Raw genomic sequence first — 14930 nt, forward strand, 5'->3', positions numbered from 1 at the left:
TACACTTGAAATGTAAGCCAAACTACTGCACGGGAGTCATACACCTAGTAACATAGAAGAACAAAGAAGCTAGCGGACGCCATTAGCCACTGTAGTGGAGCCGAACTAGCTGACAGAATGACATTAAACTACACATAAAGAACAGTTTCAAACACACTTCTTAGATCGAAATATGACATAATCTTTGTACACACTACTAACCTGTTGAACAGGAGAAATGAATGAAGCAGAGGGAACGTTGTTGCCGTTCCAGCCAGAATGCCAAGTCTGCGGCAGACACATAATAACAACACTTACTTTACGGCATGCGCTCAGCAACACATTCCCTTTTACGGCATGCCCACTGAGGCCTTTCCGTGTCCTATACTGCCCTCTGCTGTTTGTAATGATATACAATATTTAACATAAACATGCCTTCGAGAGTATAACTTAATTTATACAAGACAATATACATTGAAAATGTGCCCACATATTTATGCGGTTATCTGAATCATATTTCTACCCCTTATATTCGAAAATATATGATTAAATATCTAAAATATGCGCACTTCGACGCTGCGTGGGTGGACTCCAGTTATATCTTTCAAACTAAATCTATCCACTATCTGCTTGTAGACTAACGGTCAAAGGGTCTAATATCCGGGAGGGCCGGGCTCGAGTCTCGGAAAGGAAACGTTTTTTTGTGTTATCTCTTTTCATTCACTTACAATCTTTGTATAAATGCAAAGTATTCCAAGGTCTGCTTCACCTTAATTGTCCCAACTGCTTGGCAACAGCTGTCTGTTCTCCAGTTGTTTAAGGTGGTAGCCTGTCGCCTGCGTTCATGTTTCAAATAAATGGGAATTGATCAGCCTCAGATGTATTAATTTATAAAAAAAAAAAAAATTGAATTCGAATGTTTCTCTTCAGTGCAATTGCAATTGCACATTGCATCATTTTTGTGTTCTTTGTTCTGTTTTAGAAAGGAAGGATTGTTTACTTTTTTCGTTGTCTACAAAACCGGAAAAACAACATAATTGTGCTTTTCCAGACACTGAAGAAAGAAAAATACCATGAATTTTCGGTATCAGGGCTGTTAGGGAAAAGATCAGGCAATATATCTTGAGAGAAAACTTATCTTTTGATCCCGTTTGAATTGTGCCACGAATAACACTTATGATGTTTGTCATCTTAAACAATCACTTCCATGTCAAAAAACTCAGTTTGTCGTAAAACTGTTGAAATATAAGACTATGAAAAATACGCAACTAGAAAGAAGTGAAATGTGCCAACGTGACGGCCGTCTTGGTGTGTGGTGCGCGACGGGAGATGTAGGTCATTGACTGGTTTCAGGCAAAAAAAAAGTGTTACTTCACAGTTTTACGACACATTTCAATTTTTTTGACTTGCAAAATTATCTTTTAAATTGACAAAAATCATATGTGTAATTTGTGGTTCAATTCAAACGGGATCGAAAGATAATCTTTCTCTCTCCATTGACTTCAATACATACCTTTTCCGAAATAAGGTCCCATGGAGCTCAACCGGAAAGGGAGGGACTTCGCCTCTCTATAAGCATGCAGCAGCTGTGGCAGCAGCCGGAAAAATGTCCACGAGAAACTTCATCTTGCGTTGCAAAAGGACAATAAATGACTGCACAAGACTTCTCCAAACAGATGATGCCGGTCATGCCGTGTTACAATCCACAGTAACGAGGTAAGGGCCAAGCCTATCGCTACTACCAACACAAAGGAATGTAGTTTGTTTTTGCATGTAACCTAAACTGAGGTTGTGTGAGATCTTTCACACTGACAAATTCTGTCTTCTCCCCTATTTCACCAAACCGTTTACTGGCAGGTTAGAAACCATGGAAAGGAGCCTCGAGTGGTCACGGGGCATTAACGTCCCTACAGCTGATCTTTTACTTCAGGACCTTCGGGAATATATACTTGAAGTCCGGAGATCTTGGCCTACCACACCCGCACAACAAGGTAGGTCGATGTGATAATTGTTCACTTTAGCATAGGCTTTCATTGATAAACCAGTGCTAGTATTGTTGAGTACTAAGTGTCCAACAGGCCAATACATTTTAAAGTAATTATTTGTTTTAAATATGGGTAATACCAATATAAACACCTTTTTTAATCTGTAGTTGCCAGCTATTAATTACAACATTCTGGTGAGACGCTCTGAGTCTCGAGTTGTCCACTTAAAACTGTACTCCAAATTCCACCTTTATATCCTGCCACAGTAGAGGAGACGCTATTCCCCCTCCCCCGTCGAGGGCAGTCTGGCCATCTGTAGTACACCACGTATCATCAAACGTGTGAATGAGGACATTGAAAGGGTGCCAGAGGGGGAGTCTCTGTCTTCAGGGTTGGAAGACACAGACTGCAACTATGTATCTCTATGCCCATACACATTTATGCTTTTGTTCTTACTGTATACTACAACTATAGTGTATTGCATGTCCACTGGTTTAATGCCAAACTGCATTTCATTTTTTTTTAAAGTATCTTTAGGCTGGGCAATGACAATAAAATAGACGCATTGTGTGCGTTTCTGGCACAACGGCATAAATGCGTTGCTTTTACAACAATGACAATAAATGTAATCTAATGTTTTGCTGTTGTTGCAGGTCATTCTGGCTACCACGCCCCACTCATTTTGTTGGGTGGTCGAGGTCCCCCACAATTCAGCATTTCCAGAGAGCAACTCTCTTTTTTGAGGAGCTGTGGTTTTACAGCAACAAAGATGGCACAGATATTAAAAGTATCTCTGCGCACAGTGAGACGGCGATTGAGGTATGTAGCAATGTCTTCAACATTGGAAGTGCCATCTTGTCTCAATTTATTGTAAACATCCCAAGGAGGGGTTGTAGCCATGTTACACTATGCATGTTGTAAAGTAAATCTGAATACCGTAGGTCTCATATATTTAAAACGTGTTTATTTTTCAGGCAGTTCCACATGCTGCGCTCTGGGACATACTCCACCATCTCAGATGCTACACTAGACGACCTCATCAAGGAGATAGTGGCTGGGAATAACCAGATTGGCCCTGAATCTGTCAGGGCACAGCTGCAGGCCCAGCAGATGTGGATACAGAGACGCAGAGTGCGGGACAGCATGAGGCGGACCCAGAAGACCCAGAAGCAGCTTCACTGGACATGTCCTCTCAAGCTGCAGAAGACAACTCCAAAACAGTGGAGGATCTGCAGAAGCAACTGCAGGAGTTAAGAGTCCAGCGAGAGTTTTGCTAACAGAGGTTTGCTGGCTCCGACGACAACATCCGATTCTATACAAGGTAATGTTTTGGCTAAATTCTATCCAAGTTTTTGAGATGGGTTAGCTTATAAAGAATCCTGTTTACCTACCGTGTGACCGCTGACTATATGCATGCAGTGTTGGAATAAGTACTCAACTTAACTGAAGTATAAGTACAAATACTATGGTTTTAAAATACTCCTGAACTGAACATGTAGAATCATAAATCCTGTGTTTTCATATATAAAAAGTAACTAGAAACTTAGGTTAACTAAATGTGGTGGAGTAAAACATATTAATACTAACAACATACTGATAATATTTTACTACAAGTGGAAATCTTCAAAACCTTACCAAAGTAAAAGTATGTCAATATCCACTGCGTTTCCCCCAGTTGCACACGTAAGAATGAAGAGTAAACGTAGTCATTGTGTGTAAAATGTTCCCTGTATGTTTTAGATTATTATTACTGCTGCTAATGTAGTTGCTACATTTTACTGCTGTAGATTACTATACCTGCACCTAGTGCCTTCTTACTCAGTCTATTTGAATTGTAATGTATTATAGCAAACAAGAGGAAAGCATTAGCCCATGTGTTACAGTTAACACGATTGTATTTACTGTCAATTAATGACTGACATGTGTCTTTTGTGTACAGATTCCCGAGCTATAACCACCTGATGGCCTTCTGGTTTTTAATTGAGCCTTCAATTCATTAAATGGTTTGTGTTACTAGAGCGATATCAACTGCCAAGAGTAATGAAGAAGTGGTTACACACGCACGTCCATCAACGGTAGGTTACGTTTCTTTTAACACACAATCTAAACACAAACTGAAGGGAAAATGTCTCTCCGACATTTCATTGCTTTTGTGTAGGCTAAAAGGCTAAAGTACTCAATCCTTTTTGAATACATCAGAGAACTAAAACAACTTAATGTTTTTCCCATAGTGTGCTACACTCATGACATTAATATAGTAACCTTTTTTTGTTTTTATCTTCCAGAGACAGCTGCTTCAGCCAATTGACGAGTTCTTCCTTTTTCTATGCTTCCTGTCGGTGGGTTTGAAAGAGAGGGACCTTGCAAACCGCTTCAACGTACACCAGTCCAATGTGAGCCGCATCATTGCAACATGGACAAGTTTTCTTACAACTTTATTGGGGTCACAGTGCATCTGGCTTACACCTGCAGAAGTTCAAGCCCACCTCCCAGAGGCATTCAAAGATTTCCCAGACACACAGGTGATCCTGGATTGCACAGAGCTGAGGTGTCAAACACCATCCTCACTCCTCCTCCAAAGTGAAATGTATTCTACATAGAAATCTCACTGCACCATGAAAGCCCTGGTTGGCATAGCCCCACATGGCGCAGTGACATTTGTTTCCAGTCTGTATGGTGGTTCTGTCAGCGACAAGGAGATTTTCAAACAATCTGGAATAGCTGCGTTGTTGACTGAAAACATAGCAGTGATGGTAGATAAGAGCTTCCTGATCAGCGATTGCTGCAAATGCAAGGTGTACTGCCCACCTTTTCTGTCAAAGCAGAAGCAAATGCCAGCCTATGAGGTGAGGGAGACACAGGCCATTGCCAGACTGAGGGTTCATGTAGAGCGTGTCATTAGGAGGATAAAAGAGAACAAACTTTTTGATGGTGAATCCCACATAGGTATTGTTTGTATTCTTATCGATAGTCATGAACTTTCTCTTGTGACAAAATAGACTCTCCGTTAGTAAACGTTTACTCTGTGTAAAAGTGATTTCTGTGTGTAAAAGTGAGGTAACATGTGTAGATGAATAACATCAACTTGTATTCGTCCCACACATACACACCTATAGATGTAGTTATATTTGTGTCTGTGACTTTATATTGAATGGGAAATAACTGGAAAATACCTGTGTAAGAGAGAGACTCCTGTCCCGCCTCTCCATTTTATTTTTAGTTGTGCATTGTTATTTGTGCTTTAGAAACATTCCACTTGAACTTTATTTGAATGAACTTAGTAGTAATTATTGTCCTATATTTCTTTCAGATTTCACAGCTGCCTGGGCCTAGGAGAAAGAACCTGCATCTGTGCCTGCACCAAGGTCAAGATCTACCGTTGCTCAAGGGCCTTCACCAGAGCCATCACCACCGAGGACCAAAGGACCAGCATCACTACAGCGGCCTCCATCTGTCCCTGCCACAAGATTAAGATACACCTCGGTACAAAGGCCTCCACCACAGCCATCGCGATCAACCCAGCCAGCAAAGAAGTCTCGCCTAGCAGACGTACCTCCAATCCAGCCACCAGCATCAACCCGGGACAATCACACCTACCTCCCTCCCACACAGCCACCAGCAGCCCATGCACCATCACCCCCACCTACACAGCAGCCAGACCCACTGTCTTGGAAGACAGACAAAGACCATGGACAAAGACCCCCTGTCTTTACATTTATAATGAATAGTTGGTTGAAAAAGTTCTGATATTGGAAATATTGAGATTTTACAGTTTCATATGTTAACATAAATAGTTGGTTGAAAAATAAAGTTGAAATGCTGAATTTGTATTTGTACACATCACATAAACCTTGGTATGGAATATGAAGTCATTATTCAGTCCTGATGTAACTTTTCTGTGGTGAAAGTAGAGGGATGGAAATATTTTACTCTAAATTATAATTTACACATTTTCATTTTAGACATGAACAACACATTTATATAGGCTTATAGTGTAATTGATATATTTCACTACTTTTGTGAACCAAAGACTTTGGTGAACAAAATCTGAAACACCAAAAAAAATGGATGACATGAGTACATATGTGTTTCACAACAGTTTTGAAGTTTTCCAAAAATCGGATTTCTAAGCTAGGTTTCTCATAAGACAGTGCTCTAAGGTGAGTGAATTTGCATTTCTAGCAACACCAGAGACTACTGAACATTTTGACATGTAACACCATGCCATGTTATAAGAAGTACATTTAAAAGTGGATTTAAGGAGACATCTAAAAATTGAGAAAATACCTTCACTTCACACTCCAGAGGTTTAAGGAAAAGGGTAATGCCATTTTATTTAAAAAAACAATGAAGGCAGGTTATATTGATATATTGATTGATATATTTATTATATTCAAAGGCAAATTAATACTTAGTCCCCTGAATCTGGAATAATGCACAATTTACAGCACAGCCTCACCATGTCAGGAACTTTTCATCTACAGATTGTTTTGGTCTGGCTTTACCCTTCACTGATTGGTTACAGACACTTTGAACTTATTGGCTAAGGAAATCAGAAGGAGGGGCTCATTATCATATAAAAAACCGCGCGAACATTCGCACGTATATTGGCCCGTTTTTTCGCGCGAACATACGGACCTCCCCGTTTTTTCGCGCGTTTTTTCACCCCCGTATTATGGCACTTTTGGCTTTCCATAGTACCACCCCTGGCATCCCGGTGACGCGCCCACTAAAAAGCCTCTGGGCGCGCCACGCACCGCGTGCCGCGACAGGTGAATCTGCAAATGAGGCTTGCAGAACCACACCCTCAAACCTTACACAAAAGTGGACATTTAATGACTGTGGTTGCGAGGATAATACACATGCATCATAGATTTTTCATTTCATTCTAAACTACATGTCTTAACCTTTTCCCCTGCCCCTACAGTTTATAAGACACACTGAGATCAAACTGCGACTGTCACAGACAGACAGCAGCGATTGCGTTATTGAATGGTAAATATATATATAAAAAAACACACACACCCAAGTACTTTTTCTGCTGTAATTGCATTATTGCATACTTTTTATTGACAGTTTTGCATTTGGAGAGGCAGGGTGACAACGGAAAGCTTGGTAGCCTATTACTTAGATACGTTTTACATTTTTGGAGGGAAACGCTTGTGTTCATGTTAGCATGGGTAGCATGATCATGTTAAGACTATGAATATCATTTTACCACAACAGTGGATGAACAATAGATATATGTGTTTGAACAAGAACAACAAGAAGAACCAAGTAAAAGGGACGAACAAAGTATTAAGAACAGTGTATGGAAAAAGTGATGTGTGTTAGAACAAAACAAAATAAAATGAATCAGAAGGAGAACAAAGAGGGTTAGGGTTAAACAGGAAAAGATGAATTCAGCCAAAAAACACAATTTGTTTAATCTAAAGTGAAAAAAATCTTCAACCCAGACCAAATTAGTGTCCTTGGACAACAAAATATATGGTGGGGCAAAGAAACGATAAATTAAATTGAGACAGAGTGGGAGACTGAAAATGATTACTATGATAAATATTTAAACTATTTACAAAACTATTTACAGAAGCTCCTGTTGAACCATGGTTCAAAACCACTACAGGATATAAAAACTTCCAAGCCATGATCTCTGCCTGAAATCAGGACCACTCAGAGGAGAATGCAGCACATCAAACTGGAGTCAGGAGTGTGAATAACACATTTTGGCCAAAACAAATTGTTGCATTTTACAAATATTTACAAACAATTATTTACAAAAAAGCAACTATTTATAAAAAAGCAATACTATTTACAAAAAAGGGTTTGAGTAAGCAACTATTAAAAAAAAAAAAAACATCTATTTTGGGGCCTGAAGATCGGTCCCAAGGGCAGCTGGAAACCACTCCAGACAGGACTGGTGATGGCCACAACAACAATCCTGGAGGTCCAGCATGACGTGTTGAGACAAGGGCACAAATTTGTTCTCACAAGCCGCTTCACTCAAGACTGCCTGGAAAACACATTTTCGTCCATTCGTCTGAGGAACTCTGTCCCAACACCTGTAGAGCTCCAATATGCACTGCGCGCTGTCAACTCCGCCAGCAGCAGCAGCAACAGCCATGGTTAACATATGAGGCTGAATAAAAAAGTGCTTATTATTTTTTTTTAAAGTGTTTATTTTGTTAAAAATAAACATTTTGGATGCATGACCATGTTTTAGGTTCATCCTTCATTCACTGCTGTAGAGTAGCCTGTTCAGTAAGCTATTATTTTTTTAAGACTGAATAATACCTTTGAAGAACAATCATTAAACTAGTGTGTACATTACAATACAAAGGAATCTATCCTAGCATGCCATCAAGCATTAAAAAGTAGCGCTAGGCTAGTTGTACAGTCCAGATGAGTTAACACGGAACAGTACCAAAAAAAACTAAGTAGGCCTACAGTCAACAAGTCACATAATGAAATGTTAGTATATCCCAAAATTCAATTAAATATTAAATGAAATATTTATCACAAACGCCACCTCATTTCTACTAGTGCTAGCAGTTAAGTCATATCATACAGAAAAAGCCGACAAAGGATGGCTGACACGGTCAGGTTCAACAGATAAAAGCCAAAATAACCAAAAAAACACATAATCAATCTAAATCCTGCTTGTTAGCGATTTATTACTGAAATCTTACCTTCAAAGCTGACATTGTCGCGCTAGCTAACTAGCAGGCAATGCTAGCAAAATTGGTTGTAACAACCAAGATAAAATATAGATAATTATGCTGTGCATATAAAAATGAAGACCAGTCAGTGGCGGCCGGCCCATAGGGGCGCTAGGGGCGCCGCCCCCCCTCCTCCCACATATTTGATTGTCATTAAAAATAATAGATTTATAAAAAGATATATTTCCAAAGAATATTTATTTTTTATTTTTGTTTTATTTTTAAAGAACAAGGTAAATATTATATAGTTGGTATTGTTATGCGAAGTGCGTTGCGGTGGAGATTTAATAGAACTCAGTAGTAGACAGCTTCCTTTAGCCTTCATTAGGCATATTTATTTATCGTGGTAGGAGAGATGCGGTTGTGCTGCCGCTCAGCTCTCGATCCAAACAACATCGGAACGGATAACGTAGAGGCCACATGTAGTGCAAGGTATAGTCAGTGACGTCACGTCCTGGACGCACTGCAGACAACATTGCCCTCAGCAGGACACAATGAGCAAGGGCGCACATAATTGTACAACATTGAACAGGTTTCAGTAAAATGTATAATCTACAATAAAATCTCGTTTAAAATTGTTTTACAATGTCTAAAGTTACTGATAAGTCACATGTTTCCTGCCTGGCCGCAGCGTGTATCATTAGCCTCTCTCGCCCGGGCGGTAGAAAAGAGCCCTCAGCCAGAGCAGCTGCAACCAACAAGCTGACTGTTGCTATCTGTAAACTATGCCGCCGAAACATAATTTCAGCCAATCAGCGTCGTCGGATCTGATGCTCAAAGGGCGCCCTTTCAGCGCCCTGGCCTGTGTGTCTTTTTAGACTCGTATCCAAGGTGACGCTACAGTAGGGGATGGCTGCGTCTGCAGGTGTAGACTCCGGTGCTAGTGGATCGCCGGAGCTGTAGATTAACATTTGCATGCTTATTGTAGCTGTAAGGGCAATGCCTGTGGCACCATGGAGCATATGTGTGGGCTGGACCTGTATTTTACAGGAAAGGAGTGATCAGAGGGTCGAGTTGTCAATTCTTGTTCAGTTTTCATCTTCCTCACCCTCTCAGACTTTGAGTTGCGCGCGCTGCTAAAGAGACGCGCTACCATGGAAACCAAACAATGGTGTACTTATATTAAAGTCCGAGTGGAAACAGTCGTGAGTAAATCTGATTTTGTCAGAAATCGGGAGAAATGCGGGAGTTTCCCGCGAAAATCGGGAGGGTTGGCAAGTATGACACACACACACACACACACACACACACACACAAACACACACACACACACACACACACACACACACACACACACACGCACAATGTTCGTATTTAGTCTCCTCATTTTAAATGCCCTAGTATGGTTTTGTCACCATTTCCATAGCCCCACCAAAAATATTTTCCACCAGCCGCCACTGAGACCAGTATAAGCATCATAAAGGGCCTCTGAGACAATATAGACAGTTGACAATTCAAAAGAGTTTGATATTTCAGCAACTTACCTCTGGAACTAATCAACGCGCCGTAATGTAAGTGAATGAGGTCCAACGCCCAAATGACAATATTTGGAACTATTTCGATGTCCATACCCCGGAAGTAGGCTCCGCCATTTTTTACAACGGACGTCTATGGGAGTGTCCTAACTCTTATCTCTCTAGGGCTCTGCGTCAGAGTATTAACTATTTTAACATATTATATCTTATCTTATATTATTATTATATTAATAATTATACCGGTAACGTAATGATACCTTGAGGTCTGTGATGATGGCGAGTGATCTGTCACCATGGCAACGCCATTTACAAATGTAAAATTCAAATTAAACACATTAACAGCCTTCAAATCATATTTTAATGTCTATTTGCATGTTAATTGCATCAATTATTTCAGTTATGACTTCAAGAAAGGGCCTTCATTTGTTTTTTAACGTACACCTTTTTCATTTTAATTTAATTTTAATTTCAGAGGCAATATTGTATATTTACTCACTTTTTACTGAAAACATGTGAAATAAATAAAATCATATATTTGTATTTCCTACCAGTATTTTAAAAAATATATTAAAAAACTGCCATCGTATTGACAAATTGATAGAATTGACAGGATAATATCAATGGTAATATAATACTGTCAACAGAGCCATTCCGCATACTGTACTTCTACTTTTGATACTTCGAGTACATTTAGCTGATAATACTTATACTCTTTTACTTAAGAAACACTTTGAATTCAGGACTTTCAATTTTATTGAACACAGAGACAGGGACAGGACAAAATAAAACAGACAGATTCTGACAACTATTACATTTTGAGGCATTAGTGAACCTAATACAGATTGTAACAGTTCCCCCCCAGCAGCGCTCACTCATGACGCCTTCAAATTATGGCCTGCTTCTTTTGTGGAACCTCTTCATCCTGAAATATATTTGACAAAGAGAGGTTAAATGTTTAACACTCACACTGGTTCAAGACTTTATCATTTGATTCAACAACTTCTACCTGCATTGCCTTTTCCTCCCGTCGCCTCTTGCAGTCTTGCGACCTCTCTTGTTCAGACCTTGGTGAATGAAAGACAAACATTAAAAACATTAATAAAAAATGATATAGTCTAGTTACAGTGTAAGAAATAGTTTCAAGAATGCAAATGTGAATTGTAAAATTAAAGAAACATACAGCATGGGAAAGTTTGAGGAGAACTAGGCACCACCAGTGCCTAATTTGCTGCGTGTTTGTCTTGGAATATAAAAAGCACACAACCAGATGGGTCAACAACATTATGTCCTGAAAAGTCTTGTATCCACAAGTGATATCAATGAAGAACTGAAATATTAAACCCTTATTTATACATACCTCATTGAAATCTAATTGGGCTCTTGCCACAATTTAAAATGTATGCAGTAAATAAAGAAATAGTATATTATGTTAGGTTGTTGTGATGCTATGGTGTTCATTGACAAATAATATTCCTCCGTGAATGTTTTTTTGGAAATAAGTAAATCACAGCATGTCCCTAACTATGAGCAATAATGGAGTGCATAGCATGCTGAAAGCATTATACATTTGTATACATTATTATAAACAGAAAAATAGGACGACTATATGTATACTGTGTATCCAGTATCTTAACATGAAAACAAACACCCCACAGTTGTTCGACAAACCTTGTCTTGGTAGGCCCTGTAGTGTGAAAAGTCAAAAGTGTCAAAAATTACAATTACATCATACTCTTCAGTAGAATAATTTTAACAAATCTAACCTGGACATCATCCACACCAAGACTTGCCCAAGGCCCAGGGCACAAGATCTGAGCAAGGTTTCTGTGAACACAATGCATGTGAAAGTTAAGAAAAAGTACAATTTTATTCAACTTTATAAGTACTCGAAAATCAGGCAGAAAATCATTGAACACTGTTGGAACAGGAACAAACTTGAACTTCCAAAAAAAAAGTCATTAAGGGGTAAAAGAGAACAGCCCCGCTGTCAAGTGGCATCTATGGTTCTGTTCAATGCCTTTTATTTAATACAATGCATCCCATGTTAGTTCAAATAAAACAGAGCCATGGGATTAAAAAAGTGGTCTAAAACAGAACTACCACTGTCCGGATGTGATGTAACTGTTCGCCAAAAAACCTGAATGGTTTGGTGCGACTGTCATTTCTCCAGCCAGTGCCACGGAGGGGATCTAGAAAGAAAATCTCCCTAGCTTGTGGCCTCAGTATCTGTTAATATCACATGTTCTAATATCAACAGGTATACTTTGACATACAAATGTTATATTATAAAGTTGTAGGATCTGTATTATACAACTAAATTAAGCGTTGAATTTAAAGATAGAAACACTATTTGCGGCATGGCAAACTTCATTGTACAGTAAACAAACAATAGCAAAGACTGAACTACATGTACTTACACAGAGTGTCCAGTGTCCAGGTTCCCACACTGGAAGGAGAAGCCATTGGAGGTTTGCTGCATTTTCCTGGAAAAGCAAAAAAACAGTTGTGTTGATGTGACTACAGTAATGAGTTGGTACAAGAATATGGAGCAGCAACATGGATAATCATGATAAAAATACCGGCAGGTGTTGCATCGGATTCAGCGAAGATGGTGGAAACCAGGCAGCTATAACGTGGCTGTTGGCAGCAAAGACGCCATCTACTCTCTGTAAAATATGTAGTTTCATTATGTAATATCTTATAATTGTTTGGTATAATATAGTATGTTTTATACATATATTTACATATTTTAGAACAGCTTCAATACCTTCTCAATAACTGTAAGACAGCTGTTCAGGATCTGGCAGAATACAAACGCAGTCAGTAAAATACAGAGTACATGAAACATGCCAACAATTAAAACAAAATCAGTTAGAAAAAGTACAAGAAACAAAGAGCGTGATCACTCTGATTCATTCTGACATCCATGTCATTAGCCAAACCCAAACTCCAAAAATCTGACCGCATGAGAACTATCTTGCTCACAAAGGCTATATGTGTGTTTGGACTTTGGGTCTTGTCCAGAACCTGTGCCAGCTAAAGGAAAAAAAAAGAAAATGAAAACCGGCATTTTAAGTAATATTTAGCATACATACAATATTTTGAACTGCTGACTAGTTCACTTTCATTTTAACCTCCTGAAGCTCCTGTCCCCAGCAACCTTTGTTTGCCATAATTGTGTTGATACTAAAGTCTCCCTGGTCCTTGGCATCATTCACTTGATAAAAAAATCAACAACACAAAATGTATGTCTTTATACAGTATGATTTGCATGAATAGAAGTTGTCAATATCAAGCAGATAACTTATACTCCTGTTGCTCCTGACCATCTCTGTGGTATTCTGACAATGTAGTGGCCATCCCAACTTGTGAAGGAGGAGCTGTTGAAATTAAATAATATTAGTTTTTAGTAGATATCTCCAGATAACCACATAAAAGAACAAGAACATAATGATTCTAAGAAATGCTTCACCTAATGATATCCTCCCATTGACATCAAGCTGTATTTCTATATTTGCTGGGATAATTTTTCTGTATTGCTCTTTAGCTTTGTTGTTTTTTGTCACATTGTAGTGGTGTAGTATCATTCTTTGCAGAAATATGTGTGTTGAGGGTGTTGTCATGTTCAAAAAGTAATTGTTTTTCCTCATTCCTGAGAACAGTTGTTCCGCACATTGATTTTTTATGCGCCCCGCCAGCTCTGGCACAAGCTCTACCCTTCTGAGAACATCCCTTTCATCTTTGCTGTTTGCCTGGTGGAATACATCACTCAGTGCATAATGCTCCGAAGAACCAGTGAGAGGGTGGCCATTTTCATCTGTTGGAACTTTGGGGTGTTTCAACCATGGCATATTCACATGAAGCTTGCCCTCTGAAGCCTGCTTCATGTTCTCCGGAGTAGGCTCCATTAACCGTCATTGAAAAGGATGAAATGTCTCTGGCTGTCGATGGTTACCATGCACCACCACTCCCCTTGAATAGTCATACACAGTGACATTGGGAAAGTGTTTCCACGACAGCAAAAGATCCACATAATCCCGTGGGCTCTCTGCTCTGAGGTTAAATTTAACTGAGTAGACAACCCCACATGGGCAAGTAATCACCGCCCAGCCACCTGAAAGCAGAGGTATAAGTAACATTATGGTAGGGATCTTTGGGGATGAAATGTTTTCAAATACATAACTCCATGATCTGTGTGAAAAACGATGCAAATCACGAAATATGAACAGGTGTAATCCTCTTAGAATATAATTATGATGTTATTTGACTTATGCACGTTATTCATGTTATGCACCCCAAACTTTCTCAAAGACTTTGTTATAAGTCACTCTATTTGACATCTTATCTCTAAGTCTGAGAACAAGATCTGTCTTGGAGCCTTTGGTGTCCAGACCACATTTTTTGCTGAGTGCCCTTACTTCCTCTACCTGTTGTAGACATTAATTAGTAAGCCAATTCTGCAAATAAAGTATACTTTAATTGCATGCATGGTGCATTTTCCAAATTATTTCACATTATAATCACCTTCAAGTTGATGATCTCATCAGAAAGCCGCTCCTCAGTGACCTCCAGGTACTCACTGTCATCTGACATTGTAGTTGTAGGGATCTTTTCAAATTCAGTGTTCAGGATGAGGTCAGACTGCCTGGTTTGTGGCCCGATCCATGGTGCCCAGTTGTTGTAACTCAGAGGCACAACAAAGGGGTTCTTCTTACCATCTTTAGGGACAATTGTAAAATGCATTGTTTCAGAAACCATTCAAATTTTCATACATT

General features: G+C 39.3%; 1 protein-coding gene and 1 long non-coding RNA gene across 4 annotated transcripts; one reads left to right on the forward strand and one right to left on the reverse strand.

The window, feature by feature from the left end:
* Positions 1-1355: 1355 nt before the first annotated feature.
* Positions 1356-5788, forward strand: LOC307017107 (uncharacterized protein). Of its 3 annotated transcripts, none has more exons than XM_079646585.1 (6): positions 1356-1695; positions 1837-1970; positions 2618-2783; positions 2939-3285; positions 3904-4357; positions 5275-5788. In XM_079646585.1, exons 1-4 carry the CDS (start codon positions 1586-1588, stop codon positions 3216-3218), a joined length of 690 nt encoding a protein of 229 aa, XP_079502711.1. In that variant the 5' UTR covers positions 1356-1585; the 3' UTR covers positions 3219-3285; positions 3904-4357; positions 5275-5788. The 3 variants fall into 3 exon arrangements, with proteins under 3 accessions (XP_079502711.1, XP_079502712.1, XP_079502710.1); XM_079646586.1 differs by having other exon boundaries at positions 3904-4303; XM_079646584.1 differs by having other exon boundaries at positions 3904-5788.
* A 4951-nt stretch (positions 5789-10739) lies between these two features.
* LOC307016462 lies at positions 10740-13087 on the reverse strand. Its single transcript, XR_013801814.1, has 6 exons — positions 12923-13087; positions 12735-12821; positions 12573-12638; positions 11336-11979; positions 11162-11219; positions 10740-11077 (listed from the first exon to the last, which is right to left on the reverse strand). It is a non-coding gene; the product is annotated as an uncharacterized lncRNA (long non-coding RNA).
* Positions 13088-14930: the final 1843 nt, after the last annotated feature.

The sequence above is a fragment of the Notothenia rossii genome (genome assembly GCF_949606895.1).
Source record: "Notothenia rossii genome assembly, chromosome: 8".
Lineage (NCBI taxonomy): Eukaryota > Metazoa > Chordata > Actinopteri > Perciformes > Nototheniidae > Notothenia > Notothenia rossii.

Bases quoted from the DNA above. Each gene is read 5' to 3' on its own strand.
- LOC307017107 (XM_079646584.1), top strand. From the start codon at position 1,586: ATGTCCACGAGAAACTTCATCTTGCGTTGCAAAAGGACAATAAATGAC. The intron at 1,696-1,836 runs GTAAGGGCCAAG...GTTTACTGGCAG, and splicing joins TTACAATCCACAGTAACGAG to GTTAGAAACCATGGAAAGGA. The intron at 2,784-2,938 runs GTATGTAGCAAT...TTTATTTTTCAG, and splicing joins ACAGTGAGACGGCGATTGAG to GCAGTTCCACATGCTGCGCT.